At 35.1% G+C, this 16961-nt stretch overlaps 1 protein-coding gene and 1 pseudogene across 1 annotated transcript; one reads left to right on the forward strand and one right to left on the reverse strand.

The window, feature by feature from the left end:
• Nucleotides 1-1511: 1511 nt before the first annotated feature.
• Nucleotides 1512-4066, reverse strand: LOC126713082 (RGS1-HXK1-interacting protein 1-like; annotated as a pseudogene).
• Nucleotides 4067-4735: 669 nt separating this feature from the next.
• Nucleotides 4736-16802, forward strand: LOC126713158 (nuclear pore complex protein NUP214-like). The gene is made up of 15 exons (XM_050412872.1): nucleotides 4736-4784; nucleotides 4885-4898; nucleotides 4972-5140; nucleotides 6277-6417; nucleotides 6549-6556; nucleotides 8544-8656; nucleotides 10100-10239; nucleotides 10835-11000; nucleotides 11168-12230; nucleotides 12518-12670; nucleotides 15158-15215; nucleotides 15764-15897; nucleotides 15983-16107; nucleotides 16354-16699; nucleotides 16797-16802. The coding sequence occupies exons 1-15, from the start codon at nucleotides 4736-4738 to the stop codon at nucleotides 16800-16802; spliced, it is 2685 nt and encodes an 894-aa protein (XP_050268829.1).
• Nucleotides 16803-16961: the final 159 nt, after the last annotated feature.

Consider the following 16961-nt stretch of genomic DNA (forward strand, 5'->3'; position numbering starts at 1 on the left):
CATTCGAGGACCTAATGATTGGGAGGTGGATGTGGTGGATGGTTTCTTTCGATTCTTGGCATCCAATTTACCTTTAGTGATTGATGCTGATCGTATGAGATGAAAGTTGATGAAGAATGAGGATTTTAATTTTCGTTCGTTTTATCATAAATTAAGTGGTTCTTCTTCCGTTGTTTTTCATGGAAAGGTATTTGGAAGGTTAAGGCATCTCAACATGTCTCTTTCTTTGTTTGGACAACCGCATGGGATAGGATTCTCACAAGCGGTAACTTGTGGGTTAGGAGTTTTAGTTTCATTGATTGGTGCATTATATGTCGTTATTGTGAGAAGACAATGGATCATTTGTTGTTACATTGTGGAAAGGTTTATTGGCTGTAGAGATTTGTCTTTAGAACTTTTGGGATTTCAAGGGTTCCTTCACTTTCGGTGGCAAGTTTTCCATTTGGTTGGTGGAATTGGTTGGGGAAGTACTCATCTAACATTTGGAATTTAGTTCCGTTGTGTTTGATGTGGTGTATTTGGAGGGAACGCAATCGGCGGACTTTTGAGGACTTAGATAGATGCGATGACCAGTTGCTTACTCTCTTTTTTGGTTCCCTTTTTGATTGGTCTAGGGTTTGGGGACTCACATCTAGTGATTCTCTTCCTTTGTTCCTTAACTCTCTTTTTCTTTGTAATTAGTTCTTCTTTTATGTTTTTACTTTTCTCTCCTTTTTTGTACTTTTTGATTTGTTTTGTGCTTCTCTACATATAGCAGCTTTTTGAATATACACCATTCTTACTTATCCAAAAAAAAAAAAAAGGTGAGAAGGGTTCTATCATATTAAGCACATGCAAACCAATCGCCCCCTTAGACAAATTAATGTATTTGGTTCCATTTCCCATGAGTTTTAACATCATCTTCCCTTTTAGGATTTCAAAGTTTCGCGACTTACACTATTCCTTGACACGGATCACAAGTTGACAGCCATTATAATCTTAAAGAAGTATTCAGTGGATGCTTGCCAACTACATACTCTGGCCAAAATCAGCAACATATGAACGATTATACTGGAAGAGGGAGAGGGATAGTGACAAATTATCAAGCAGAATTATCGGCTGGTGTTTGTGCTTAACAATATAAACTAACCAAAAAGTATAACAAACTAAGCCAACTGAAACCAAAATCGATTTTACTTGTAGAATTATGAAGGTCGGAAAATGAAAGTCCCAACATCCTCCCTTATTGCACATCTCCTTTCCTTTTGCATTACAAGGGTTAAATGAAGAAGGGGAAAAAAAGGAAAATGGAGGGGGGGGGGGGGGGGTCATCAAGATATCTTATTAATCACAAAGGAACCCCCCAAAAGTCTTCATTATCCATTTGTTTAGTGCAGTCTTCTGCCGCTTCAGATGTGCTGTCATGAAGCAAACAGGTTTTGAAGTGGGGTTCATTATGACAACTAATCATGATGTAATTTAAATGTGCAAAAGCATTAGGAGAAAAATGATAGCATATATGAGGACAATGTTTAACTTGCCTCTGCTCGAAGTTTCAAAGCCTCCCTACCAGGGATTTCTCTCAGCCCATCCATCAAATCTAAAACAAAATGTAATAACAAAATAAGTACACTGTGCAGGATACAAGGAGCTTAAGAAATAAAAAGATTAAAGACGAAAAGTTTTCTATTAGTTTTAACTTGAGGGTGAGGCCTAATTTGAATATTCCATGTTTCTTGGAAATAGGCAACCACTGCTTTGAAACCTTTCACTTTCTTGAGTTCCAAGCATCGTCTTTAATTTTAAGAAGTTTTACTATCAGCTATAGTTATGGCCCATGGGTCCTATCATGAGTTCACTTATTGCTTTCTTTCTTTCTCTCTTATTTTCTTTAGTTATGAGACATCTAGACCAAAACAGTGCCATTAACAACACCAATCAATTCGTAAAAGAAAATGCAAAAGTTACTACACATTTTACTACAAAATGTTTACAAACTAACGTGGCAAATAATGTGATTGGTAGACTTCAACATAATAAATGAATGTTAGAGTTTTAGTTTATTTTATTTTATTTTATTTTTTGTGTGATTGGAGACACATTAGTTTGTAAGAGTTATGTAGTAGAATTTATAGTATCCCTAGCATCACTCATCCACAAAATCCTATTAGCAAAACCTAACTCAACGTTCCATCACCTGAAAACCCAAAAGCTCCAAAGCTTTCAATGTTGATCTTGGAATGTTGTTCACAGTTCTCACCACAGCCACCAAGACTTGCTTCCATACTTTTTTTGAACCCTAAGCCATAGCCGTTTTGTTACACCATTAAAAGCAAAAACCCCTTATATTTCTTTCTTATCCTTTTCCCACCATTTTCCTCTCTAGCCAATAAACCTACATAGAAAAAGAGGGAAAAGAGGAACATGTTAAAAATTGGTGATGAACCACTTTGCTTTCCTTTTGCAGCATCATCTCACTCACTACTAGTCGGAGAAGATCACACAATAAATAAAAATCACTATCAAACAACAATGTACTTGAACAGAATTTTTAGTTTTTTATTATTATCTTTTCTTTCCAAGAGTTTTAAACATCTAAAAGTGGAAACTTACAAAGGTCACAATAAGAAAATAGAACCCTTACCCTGTCTTATGGGAATTTATTCTATATTTTCCACTTTCCAACCATATATAAATCCTTCTTTTCAGTAACTAACAACATAATATGGTGAAACCAGAAAGATTTTTTAATGGTAAGTCACACAAGCACCCTTACCCTTCACCCATTCTTATTGGCGCAAGATAGAAGCCTTATATTGGATTATGATACCAATTTTGATGTAGGATCTTTAAGAATTCAACACTAAATTATATTTCTTGATGAGATCTTGAAGGATTCTTGAATATTAGATGTTTAAGGGTTTAGGTATATTTAGGGTATAAAAAGATTGGATCTTGAATGTGTTTGATGATTATTTGGTAAAAACAGTGAATAGAGTGAAAAATGAGTTTAGATAGGAGAAGGCAATCACACTCTCAAAACTTAAACAAGGTGTTGGATTTTTATAAAAATCAATCTCACTATTTCTTCCTTTTATTAAATACATATAGACTTTTTTATTGTCATTGTTACATCTAGAGAGGTTAGGACTCCTAAATAACTTTTCCCTTGAAAGACAAGTACTCCCGATAATAAAGAAGCGTAATTAAGAACTTCTAAATTAAATTGAAAAAGAACTTATAACATAAAATAAGATTCATGGACTTTTGGTAAAGCCAAGGACAGCCGAGTCTAGAAATTCTAGAATTTAACAATTTGTCCTTATTCTAGTAAAGTAAATTAAATCTGATCAAGAAACTTTCTAAAATAAAGAAACTTTTTTTTTTAGAAAGTAAAATAAGGAAACTTAATAGATAGGACTCAATAAAAACTAAAGTAGTCTATTAAAGGTGCCAAGAAAACCCCACGTCAAAACTAGACCACAATTCTCGAATCTTTTGATATTTAATCTTATTTTTCCTTTAACTTTTTACTGTTTGCATCACTTATGAGAGAAGATTCAGTGTCATTTGAGCTAAGTCTCATTGGTAAAAGTTTATCAAAAGCAAACCTTGAATAGGCTACAGGTCAGACCACAGCACAAATTACAGCCAAGCTTAAGAAGAATGCCCGATGATGGTCCTACCACCTCATTAACCATAAAACAAAATGGAAGGGTAAAGGAAACAAGAAAGTCAAGAATGCAGACCTGCAGCTTGAGTTTCAACCTAGTAGACTGATTTCACAAGGCGTTGAATTTGACTTCCAGCATCCCTACACATATTACTTGGTGTCATCAGATGCAATAGAAACAAAAATAGCCGTGTACTTATTTAAGGGTACTTAAATCACTTCTACTTGAGCTCAGTATGGCCTTACTTCATATCCTTTTCAGCAAGTTCTGCCCTTTCAAGCAATTTTTTGCTCCCCTTCTTCATTAGATCAACTGAAATGTTAAACTCCTTCACATTCTTCTCTGCTTTAACAAACTGTACCTGCATATGTATTCATAGCCCACCAATTAGTTAACCACAGACATATTTTAGTTAATGGTCGTATAGTTATCTGTATTAATATTGAAATACATGAAGCCTAGGACAAGGGTTCTGAGTACTAAACAAAGTTGCAATTGCAGATTATGCGGGCAGATACTGAAACAGTTATCTATAGTATTCATAGGCGAAGGAAGCATCCATTTGAATTTAACTGAAAGATACCTTAAGGATCGATTAAGTGTACGTCTGGATTGAGATGGAAAATTAAAATTATTCTACTATTCAGCTAATTTTTGCTACTATTCATGAGCCTCACTATACTTTTTGGTACTATTTATGGGCTTCACTGTACTATTTTAACAAACTTTTACCTTTATCTACAATACTTTCAGAAAGAAGTTTTCAATTTCAACAAAATAAACGGTATCCAAACACACCATCAGATTTATGAGGCAACAGTAGTATATGCAACTAATTTAAAAGTACATGATAAAAGTTATCTATCCTTTAAAAAAGAAAAAGAAAAAAGTTGTCTAGACTTATCAAGAGTACATTATTCAAAAAGACATGCAACGAACCAGACATGACCTGAATAATGCACTTACACACATGTACATAGGAGGTTCAACAATCCAACAATCAACAAACTAACAATGCAGCTGAATACATTTTAGCTTAAAGTCTCTAACTTCATATAGTACAAATATAAAGAGAGTGAATTATGAAAGTGAAAAATGGGCAAATAGGAAAGTTAGTCAGTGAAGTGACCTGTAAAGTGTGGAGATGAGTGGAAGAGTTCTGTTGACAACTTTGCCTATTCTCTAAATGCATTTGTTTACTTAAATTTGTAATTAAGATTGTTATTCTCAGTGCCGTTTGCTATGGTATTCATCTCGTCATCAACTGAACTGAAAATTATATTTTTGTCAACTTTCATTTCCACTGCCCATTATGCAGGAAGTTGAACCGTCTTTCTCTTGCTCTGTTGATGAAACGAGCTTTGTAAAAGACTTCAGATGGAGAAAAAAGTCAGAAAATTCTTATGTTGTTCTTTCAAATTCTGGGAAGTTATATCATGGAGCCGTGGATGGGCCGTTTAAAGAAGTAATGGATAATGTTGATGCTGGTATGTGATATTTAATTGACTTTAATTCTCTGATATGGTTCACATACAGTTTTCAGTAATTACTCTTATCAGACAAACCCTTGCATCTTTGTCTCTCTAACGAATATGCTACATTATTATCATGGGAATGCTATAATGTTGCTATGGCTTTCATTATTTTATTGTAATTTGCAAGAACAAAAGTTTTGTTTTTTGTTTTTGTTGTTTTCAAATTATTATTGTTAATTTGTTATGAATAGTTTTTTCACCCTTTGAAAATGGGAAAGGCAAGACAAGAGCAGTGATACAAAGTCTGCCTACTGAAAGTTTGTATAATATCTACCACTTAAAACTGACATACAATATAAAATTATGCCTGCCTACTAAAGGTTGAATCTAAAAGCCGATGATTATTTATATGGTTTTCATATCAACATTATTGAAGGTAATGTGCAAAACTCTTCCATGGTCAAGTAGGCTGCCAGGCTCACCTGTGTAGTAGCAGTAAGTCGAAATATGATTGGAAGTATTATCTATTGATTTGTGATATTTCTTATTGGAGTGTGTTAGCTCCTTTTTAAGTGTTAGAGCAAGATTTATTGGAAGAATGCTCTTTGTTTTTACCAATGATAATGAATAGGCACTTAGTAGTGTTGCTTTTCTGAGGGGTATCCAAAAGAGAGCCCTTATTTTGTATGTAAAATGGTCCTCATAGACATCTTATGTATTGCTAATCTTAGAAAATTTTGGAATATATCTGTAACCAATCAATGATTTCCTGGGAAATGTAATTTCAATGCTGGACATGAGTGATAGCTATCATCCTAGGGCCTCGGCATTTTAAGAGACCTGACCTCTGTATTTCATTGCATTTTCTACCTTAGTCAATATGACACTTTTCCCACAGCACAGTACTGGGAATCACCTATCCCAATACCTTTTGAAATTTAAGGAAACCTATAGATACATCAGTACCAAATGAACAAGTAACAAATCGTTGTCCAATCTTTACATTAAAGCTATGCTCCATATTAAAACTGAAAAATTCTCATCTTTTGGAGCATTGATTTTTAGCTCCAGCTTATATGTCCCCCCCCCCAAAAAAAAAAAAACGTTGTATAGTTTCCATTGCTAATTAAGTTTTTGCTTTATCATAGTTGAATGGAGTGCAAAAGGAAAGTTTGTTGCTGTGGCAAGGAAAAATGTCCTTAGCATCATGTCCTCAAGATTCAAGGAGCGGTTCTGTATGTCACTATCATTTAAGTCATTGATTGGTGATTCTGACTGTAGTGCAAAAGGTTTGTTCCTTCTTTTTAGTTGAAACTCCCGTTCATAGGTTGTTTCCTTAGATTCTGAATGCAAGCTTTTGCACCCCCCCCCCCCCCCCCTCTTTCTTATTCAGTTATTATTTCTGTATTTTTTTGTTCAGTTTATACAGTAACAAGAATGTCCTTGTAGTTTATGCCTTGTCAGAATCCTTGCATATGTCTTATTCTTTTAATTTTATAGCATGTAGACTTTGATGGTTGGCATTTGTCAAAGGTGGCAAAACAAGTGGACTAATTCTTGGGAAATTGCACTGTCATTACATTTTGTCCTGAAGATTGCTGATTGATTTTTTTTCTCCATTTTTAGACAAACTCTGCATGCAATCTTGATTTTTCTTTCTTTTCTTTTTCAAACTAAATGTAGCTTAGAAATTCCCTTTGATTCTTGTGTGCTTGTGGAATTGGATAGACCCTTAAATCTATAGAGCTGAATTCACATGTAAGTGGATGGAAAAATGGTTCTGCCTTAGTGGGGAGGGTGTTCCTAAACAAAGCTAAGTGATGAATGAGGGTTTGGAGCTAGTATGAGTTTATACTAGAGATTTATCAAAAACTCAAAATTAGTATGTAGTTGCCTTAATTATTCGTCAGGTTAGTTGTTGTTTAAAAGTTTTGTTTGCTGTGTAACTTCAGTTGTTGATGAACATAACATGCTCAATTTTTCTATCGAAGCCATGACCTCACTCTCCTCCCCATTCTTTATGGTGGGAAGAGTTTCCACTTTCCATTTAATCTCATTGGCTGACGCTTAATTTTGACGTCTCTTGTTAAAGTATGGCCATTGTTCACATGTGGGTGAATGGAACAGTGTTTCTGCCTTAGTGTTGAGGGTGTTCCTAAACAAAGCTAAGTGATGGATAAGGGTTTGGAGCTGGTATGAGTTTATACCAGAGATTTATCAAAAACTCGGAATTAATATGTAGTTGCCTTGATTATTCCTCAGATTAATCTAAGCTTATTGTCTGATGCCTAATTTTAAAGTCTCTTGTTAAAATATGGCCGTTCTTCTTCTTCCTTTTTATCTTATTTGATGTTTTTCTTTAATTTTTTTTTAACATTATTAAGCACTGAAACTAAAATATATCTTGAATAATTGCACCAGTGGATTCTATCAAGTGGGTTCGTCCAGATTGCATTATTCTAGGATGCTTTCGACTTACTGCAAATGGCCAAGAGGAAAATTTCATCGTCCAAGTTATCAGAAACAAAGAACGCAAAATTACTGATGTTAGTAACTAATTTCTGGATACTGACCAAAAATTTTATTTTAAGATTTGTTTTGTCTTTTTGTTTTTATTTATTTTAATATAAGATGAGTTAGCCATGTGTATTTCCTTTCTGCTGCATAAGCTTTTGTCCATTGCAATTGGGTTGCTGTAAGGGCCAATATTCATTGTTTGCGAAAGTAGAGATACACTCAAATATGTTTGTCTTTCAAGTTGGATTAGATAATTTCCATTAAAAAAAATTTGGATTAGATAATAATGAAAATCATTCTTGGGTTGAAATTTATCTACACTCATGTTGTGGTGGAGGCAGTACCTAGCTCTATAAGTTCAGCGTGGTATACCTTTCTTACGGATGTCAAGGGTAGGGCTGCAAAACACCCCCCCCCCCCCCAACTACCCTTTTCTCCACGGCAAGAGGGTGTTGGGGTGGTGGTAATTAAGATCATTGAGTTTAATTCCATTTGTGGTAGTCCAAGTTTATTCTTTTGATTTATATTTACATTGCCGTGTCCATGACTGTTGGAATCTCACAGATGTCTTCTCTAGCAAAATGTGGAGTTAAGGATTTTGATGTTGTGATCAACTTTTTTACCTATTCATGATTTATAATGGGCCAATCAGATTTTCAACCCCCCAAAGACTTTGTTATAATACGAGTAACAGAATTAGGGCACTAACAGGGCAACCTTGTTGGCATGCCACTATTGAGAAAATTCTCATCCACTAAAATGTTCAGGGACTGCAAATTGTGGGGTCCCCAACTCGTCATGGTGCTACATGATAATAGCAGTTTTTCAAATGTATTGTTATTTCTTAGAAAGTATCTATTGTTGTTTTGAAATTGATTTTGTGAAATCTTTCTTGTAGGCTTCTTTTGAGCCAGTTGTACAATCCTTCGATTATTTGTTTGAAGGTTTTTATGATGACATTTTACCCTTTGGAATTGGACCGCGCTTATTCTTGAGCTATCTAAAACAATGGTATGTGTTGTTAATTTGATATCTGAAGTTTTTTTTTTTACTATTTGACATTTAGAATTAGGGGAAAAAGTACTTTCCCCCCTCTATGTTTGGGGTAGTTCACAATTCCCCCCCTTATCTTTGAAACCAACCAATTTCCCCCTCTATGTTTGGAAAATGAGCAAATACCCCCAATCCGTTACTTTTTCAGTTAAATTCAGTTAAATCCAATGGAATCTTTTCAAGAAGTTATTAATCGTACACCACAAGGAAGAGAAAAGGTTGAAAATTGCGTTGTTATTTTCCTGGAGTGCATTTTTAATCATTGTGATTCTGTTGGATTTAACTGAAAAAAGTAATGGACTGGGGTATTTGCTCATTTCGCAAACATAGAGGGGGAAATTGGTTGATTTCAAAGATAAATGGAGGAATTGTGAACTGCCCCAAGCAAAATGCTTTTTCTTCCAGAATTAATTTATTCAGATTTTTTTCCTAATGCTGTTAACTTTGACTTAATATATTGTTTATTGAAGCATGCCTAAATTTTCACCAATTCGGCTTTTATGGACTTTTTCCTGCATCAATCAAATAATTTGGAGTTGGTCTTGCCCATGAGTTGTAGAGAATGCACAACTATCGTCCCCCCCCCCCCCCCCCCCCCACCCCCCACCCCCCCACCCCCAACCTTCTTCCCCTCAAAACAAAAAGGAAAAAAAAAACCACGAGGAACATTTGTTTTTTGTTAACCAATTGGATTTCATTGATCATTGTCATTTTGGAGCTTTGCTGTGTTGTACATCTACTACACATCCTGTGTGCTTGATGCATTTTCCATTTTGTCGAATAAAACTTATTATTTACTGTTTATCAAAATGGTTCTTCCTTATCAAGAAAATAGTTTACACATGGAATAGGAGATTTTCTTCCTGAGGTTTAAAAGAGGAGAAAATTAGACTCAAGCCAAACATGCCAAAAGCTAAAAATTAAAAACTGCCCTCAATATATATTTAACAAGAATGTAATTCAAATTTTTTGCAAATAAAATTCTGTTCATGGAGAGAGTTTGTTGAAAACTGGAATTTTTGGTTGTATTTTCTTGATTGGTTACAGAACTCATGAATATCACTTTTTGGGGTACTGCTTGTCACTGAGCCCTGGTTGTTTAAGCTTGGTTTCATAAGGGTCTGTATACAAGTAATCATTATGATTGGACATTTACTTTATTTTGTTTAGGCTGAGCCCTTTGGTTCATATTGTTTCTGAGTACCTTTTTACATCTCAGTTTATCAAATTTGACCATTTGCTTAAATTTCCTTTCCTTTACGTTCTTCATTCACAATTTTATACGCTACATATATTTTTATTACTTTATAATGAGTATTCATTTGTATCAATTGTAATATTACCATATTATTCTATCTTGGAATGGTGATGGCTAACTTTTACATTTGTATGTTAGAACAGTGAGCTCACAATTACTGCTAACAGGAAGAATACAGAGATGCATATTGTGTTTCTTGGTTGGTCACTAGGTGACAAGCTCGATGAAGTTGCAGTTACTGATATTGAACAAGAAAAATGGAAACCGAAGATTGGGCTTCAAGGTGTATTTTAGACTAAGAGCAAATGGATAAAGTGATTCTTTCATTTTACATAATTCTTTTTTCCAATTAGGAACTATTAATCTGTCATATTTAGTTGTATATCCATTACATAAAAATTCACTTTCTACTAGGAAATTTGAGTTGCCTTTCTAATTCTTTAGGAACCCCCAAAGTCTTCTATTTATCCTCTAAAATGCTAGATTACTTGAAGATCCTACATACACATTCCGTTGCTGCTACTTTAAAGTCCATTTTTTTTCTGAGCTAATGTGTCTACTCCATGGCCCTCATCATAGTATTTAAATGACTGATTATTGCATCTATGATTAGGATTTTTGTACTGATATTTACTAGCATAAATGGCTTGCTAACCCAGTTTCTTCAAGTGCCTTGCTACTTCTCCGTCTTTCTTGTCTCTCTTATACTCACACACAAACAATCATGCGCAATTACACACATATGCACAGATGAGTGTGTGTATTCATGGGTGTTTTGTGTCTTGTTGGCTATTTATTGGATTGACTTTATTTATGCTTGTTTCAGGACTGTGTTATCATTATTTAACTTAAGTTTGCTCATACGGACATTGTTTCAGATAATGGTGATGATAATTTGATCCTGGGGCATTGTGTCGACAAAGTTTCACTCTATGAGAAAGTCAAAATCCAACTTGGAGTGGACGAACGTATAGAGCTCTCACCATATTGCATTCTTCTATGCCTTACGCTGGAAGGAAAGCTTGTCATGTTCCATGTGGCCAGGTAGTTCTCTGTGATGTGAAGTCCTTCACATCTCCCTTTGTGTTAATATCATGAGGCTCATTTGATATCATACAAGTTGGTCTCTAAGTACCTATAAGTGGCATTGTTTCTACAATTTCTGTGCTATGTTTGTCTATATTCCGCATTAAATTAAGTTTTTTTTGCAGTACAAGAGAAACTGCAGTTCCACTAGAGGTTATTTCTGCCCCTTCTGAGGAGGAAGATGAGGTAGTGGATACTCATGCAGCAGTACCAGTACAATGTGATCTATCCAAATCTTCACTTGGATTGGACAAACCAGAATCAGAGCATGTGTCTTTGGGTTTTCAGTTCCAGGAAGGGAACAAAAAGGAACTCAACATGAAAGGAGTTGGTGAGATTTTTAAGAGAACTGATGCAAAGCCTTCTGATTCAGTGTCTCCGGTTGTTGCCAGTCCAGTATCCTTTAATGAAAGTTTATTGAAGAACCGGAAAGTTGAATCCCAGATAAATTCATTGTCCTCTGAAGCTGATAGACAACAAACTGTCCCTGTTACAAAGCTGTTCCAAGACACAGATGGTCAACCAATACAGCCTTCCAGCCAGCAAAGCACAAAATTAGACCAATCACCTAATAAAGCTTCTTTTAACATGGTTAGTGACTTAAGCAAGACCGGAACTCAAAAAATTGAATCTGACCCTGCTTTTGGAGTAAATAGTCCAGCTGATATCCCTGGGCAATCAGATCATAAGAATTTATCAAATAGTGTTGGGACAAGCGAGGAATTTCTAGGAAATATTAGATCAACTAGCTTACAGAGTGCTTCATCTCTGTCACGGTCAAGTGGAAATATTGTCTTTCCAAAAGACAGTAATGCAAGATCCTCACTTTTTCCTTCAGGTTCTATTCAAGGCAACCGAACTGAAAACTCTGGCCTTTCTTATGGTGCTTCAAATGTTTCTGGAGGCCTAGCTGTTAAACCTTTTCATTTAGAGGATTCCATCGGTACATCAACTTCAGTAAATTCTTCTGGTGGACCAGTTCAGATTGGGGGACAGAGAACTTCAGTAGGGGCAGGGAATATTGAATCATCACCTTCTGTTCATAGCTTACAAACGTCTTCACAGGAAAAGTTCGCATTGGGAAAGTATGGCAACCATAATGTTCATCCTTCCAAGGAAAATAACAGGACTCAGCCCCCGTCAGCCATGCTGAATTCTGAACCAAACTCATCAAAACAATTTGGAAATGTAATGTACATGTCTAATTTCTTTCAAATTTGACTAGAATTTGAGTAAGAGTTGAGAGTTAGCATTAGGGGGTAGCATTTTTTAAGACTAATACAAATGCTGTCCCAGCTATGACTTAGTTAAAGGTTGATTATGCTATGCTAATATGTTCACAAGTATGATAGGACATCCGTGCTAACTCTTTAAGAGTTTTGGGATAATAGTCTTATTCTCAAGTCTAATTTATTTTTCTATCACCCTTTGGAAGATCCAATTCCTCTTAGTGTTCCTTTTTCTCTTCACTCCAGATAAACGAGCTGACCAAAGAGCTTGATACACTTTTGGAATCTATAGAAGCCGAGGGTGGTTTCAGGGATGCCTGCACCATCAATCAGAAAAGTTCAGTTGAAGCATTGGAGGAAGGCATGAGGACCCTTTGTGAGAAATGCGGAATATGGAAGGTAGTGTTTCATATTTGACTCAATTTTGGTAGGTGAGATCGTAGAATGTTTTTTCATTTAAAATCTAATAAATACAAAAGACATATCTTTTCTATTTTTATTTTTATATTTGCAAACTAAAAAAAAAAAAAGTATAGAAATATGTCAATTGGATATATATACATGTAAGGGCATAAAGGTAAAAACATACATATTCCCTTTCCCTTCCATTTGCTAAACAAAAAAATGGAAATATATCTTTTCTTTTATTCTTTCCATTCCTCCCTATATCCAAAGACACCCAAGGGAAAATATTTTTCTTTACTTTTCCTTATCCTTTCCCTTCTCTTTCTGTAGGTGAAACCAAACACATTTTTAAAGAAGAATATAATGGGAGAGGAAAATTCTCCAGTCTTCTTGTTTCGATTAGACCTTAAGGGAGACTAGCTTTTGCAAGATAAAGTAAGATGGCAGTGGCCTAATAAAAGTCAGCCCAAACCTAAGAACAATTACGTGGGAATGATTTAAGGAAAAAACCTCAAAATAACTTAAACAACCCCCCCCCCCCCCCCCCCCCCCCCCCCAATCCCCTCTTAAAAAAAAAAAATCCGAGTATAAAAAAAATATTAACTTTAAGCAGAGCTAAATCTTACAACAATAAAGGTCCCTTTGGATCTAACTAATCTAGGAGATTGTGGAAATCATTAGACAAGGGACTAGATGAAGTAAAAAGTACTTGTATGTATTAAAATTTTTGCTGAACATTGAAGAAGATGGCTTTAAAGGGAACTTGGGAACGCCAAATGCTCTTAATCAGACTGTTGATGAGAGAGGATGGAATTTAGAAAACACATAGGTGTGTGTGTAAGAGTCAGTCAATTTGGATTTGTATGACTCTAATTTCTATTATATCCCCCCCTTTTAAGTTAATAAAGCAGCTCTAGAAGCTTGTCCATGTTAACTGTCTCTCAGTCTTTCATATATTATCTGAACCTGGGAAACAAGATGGTTTCCAGCATGATTTTGGTTATAAGATCTAGACTCTCTGTCTTTTGCTGTATTAGATTCACTAGATAGCCAATGCTTTTTAGAGTTTTCTAAATACTCTCTCCAATATTGCATTTGCCAACCTCAAAATGGATGAGTTTTAGAAGACAAACCTAAATTGATTTTTTGAATCTTACTTATCATGAGGATTTATTTTTAAAGAATAAGGCCTTAGAAAGGGAAGCAGAAGGTTGTTTCTAAATACAGAACCTGAAGTTGCAGAAGCAGAAGCTTTTAGATGGGCTTTTGTGATATCTAGGCAGTTACAACTGAACAAAGTGTGTGTTTTCAGGGGATTCTAAGCTCTGTGTTGAAGCTATTAATTTCAAAGGTGGAGTTGCTAGTTGGCAATTTTTAGCTGTTATTTTGGACACTGTTAGTTTGTCAATTGAATTTGATTTTTTTTGTTTTAACTGGGTTCCCCCCCAAGTTGCTAACCAAGCTCCTCATGTGTTTGGTGAGTGGGCCTTGGAAAATTCTTTTGTAAGAAATGTCAATGCCTTTACTCTAATCAGTATTTTTCAAGGGAACTCTTGGATGGTTACCCCTGTTACCATTTGCAAGAGAAATGCATATATTTCACTTTGCTAAAAGATTCCTCGACATTTTTAATTTTAACTTGTATTAAACCCCAGTGAAATTGAAAATAATAAAGTGAAGCTGGTGAGGGAGTTTGATAAGAGTAGAATCTTTCTGTAGAGATGCTTCTCCAAAGACCTAGCCACACACACCCAAAAAAAAAAAAACCCTACACATTTTTTTAACATACAACCCAAAGGTCAGTCAGAACCTAACAAGTAGAAATAATTTTATTAGGTAAAGAATCTCCTAGAACTGGTATGTAAAGGCATTCTACGTTGCTATTCATGTACTTAGCAAAAGATTGCAAGTATAGTTCCTTCCTAAGAACCATGGCAGTAGTCTTAAGCTATATAACCAGCTGGAAATATCTCAAAATATTTGTCTCATACTACAACTGGAATGAGGACACTTTACAAATGATCAAGTTGTCAGTTGTGGTGGTAAGTTATTGGTTTCTCTCAAAATGGGTATGAGTTTACACGAGTTGGTGAATTGGTAATCATTGAAGCAAACTTCTTTGCTGACTTCTGGTAGTTGGATCAGGGCTTTGCTGAATAGAATAATTTTCCTTTTCTTTTGTTTTGCTCTTGATGGTATTGTTTCACATAAACTGTTCTTCCAGTTGTCTGACTGTACATATCACAGTGAACATTTTCTTTGCCTTTGTAATACATTGTTCGTAGAGCTGTTCATATTTGGTGGATTATTAGCTATATAATTTTGTTCGTGTGTAACTTACAATAAAAAATAAATATTTATATTCAACTTGTTTAAATTTCAGATAATTTCCCTTTTGGTATTACATATATGCTTTCTGTTGCTGTAATTCTGAAATTCTGTCACTGATATTTGAATTTTGGTTTTCTCTGGACTTCGTAGAGCATAATGGATGAACGACTTGGTGAGATCCAAAATCTTCTTGATAAAACTGTACAAGGTATTGTTCTGTTGGAAAATGTATCATTGGAATTAACAGCATTTTATTTATTTTTTATTGATTTCAGACCCTGAAGAGAGATATATTAGATATTGTTATAACATTAACTAGAGGGGTCCTGGCAATAAGCTCTAGTTCAAATGGCATCTCTTCCTCTTGTAAAGTAATGTGGAGGGTGAGATCACGAATTCAAGATCCATTGGGAGATTGTAATTACCAATTAAAAAAGAAAAAATAAAAAGAGGGATCCTAGCATGGTCAAATCTAAGGTTCTCACTATCTCCTAACAGTACAAGTGCATTTAATGTGGTTGTATTACAGAGCCGTAATATTTTCTCTAGCACTCAGATAATATGAGGTGATAGAGACCTACCTCTATTTCGAAATGAATGTCCTGTTTAACTTTTAATTTGTGTGGCACTTTCCCTTCCATTAAGTACTGATGATGTAATTTGAAGACAATATCATCACATAAAATCTCAATACCTAACTTTCTCTTGTTTGTTACAAGTTGATTTAACTTACTGATAATTGTCTGACTGACTCAGTTTTGGCAAGGAAAATATACATGGAAGGCATTGTTAAGCAAGCTTTTGATAGCCGATATTGGGACCTCTGGAATCGCCAGAAGTTGAGTTCTGAACATGAGATGAAGCGTCATCATATATTACAAATGAGTCAGGTAACCTATCAGTTATTTTACACTAGACATAGACGTTTACCGCCTGAGTTTTCAATAAAATTTTGTATCTTTCTCCTTGACCCAGGATTTGACCAATCAATTAATTGAATTGGAAAGGCATTTCAACAACCTTGAACTCAATAAATTTAGTGAAAACGGTGGATCTCATGTAGGTTGGAGAGCTCAACAGAGTAAATTTAGGCCTTCAAGGTATGATAAATGCATTTTGTTGTCTTTTGTTTAGGAAATACAATTGAATTCATCCTACTTCAATGTAAATTCCAAATTTTACTTCCAACTAAAGAATGGTCAAGTTGTCTTCACAATCAATCAATATATTGTATACTTTGAGGATGCCAATAGCAGGGTAAATTCACAAGGCTATTTAGTTTTAGCTCTCTGAACCTAAGTGGATTAATTTCTAATTTTTGCCTAAGTGACACATTCCTGTTGCAGACAGACTCAGTCCTTGCATAGTTTACACAGCACAATGAGTTCACAATTAGCAGCTGCTGAGCAACTTTCTGAATGTCTGTCAAAACAAATGGCAGTTCTAAATATAGGAGCACCTGTTAAACAACAGAATGTAAAAAAGGAGTTGTTTGAAACAATAGGGATCCCCTATGATGCCTCTTTCAGCTCTCCAGATGCAACAAAAGTTAGTGATACCCCTTCAACTAAGAAACTCTTGCATTCTTCTGGTTCTACTGCTGCTAAAGATGAGTCTTGGAGAAAACAATTGAGTGCTATGAAGAGTTCTGAACCAGAAACAGTGAGGAGGAGGAGAGGCTCATTAGATCGGGTAATATTTCCTGACTGTTTCTATATTTTGTTTCCCAAAAAATTAAATAAGCCACTTTAAGCATTAAATGTTGTACTCTTTGCCAATTGATGCTCAGTTTTAGAGCTCAACTTGGTCTGGCTGACGTTAGTTAGACTTTGAAGGCCAAATCTTTACCAAATTTGCGAAAAGAATCTGCTGTTGTTATTGATGTGATGGACTTGCAAATCGTTTTGTCACTAGTTATATATAGAGTTTGTTTAGATTATTCTGCTTGTATTTG

This window comes from Quercus robur, chromosome 1, assembly GCF_932294415.1.
Source record: "Quercus robur chromosome 1, dhQueRobu3.1, whole genome shotgun sequence".
NCBI classification, from domain to species: Eukaryota; Viridiplantae; Streptophyta; class Magnoliopsida; order Fagales; family Fagaceae; genus Quercus; species Quercus robur.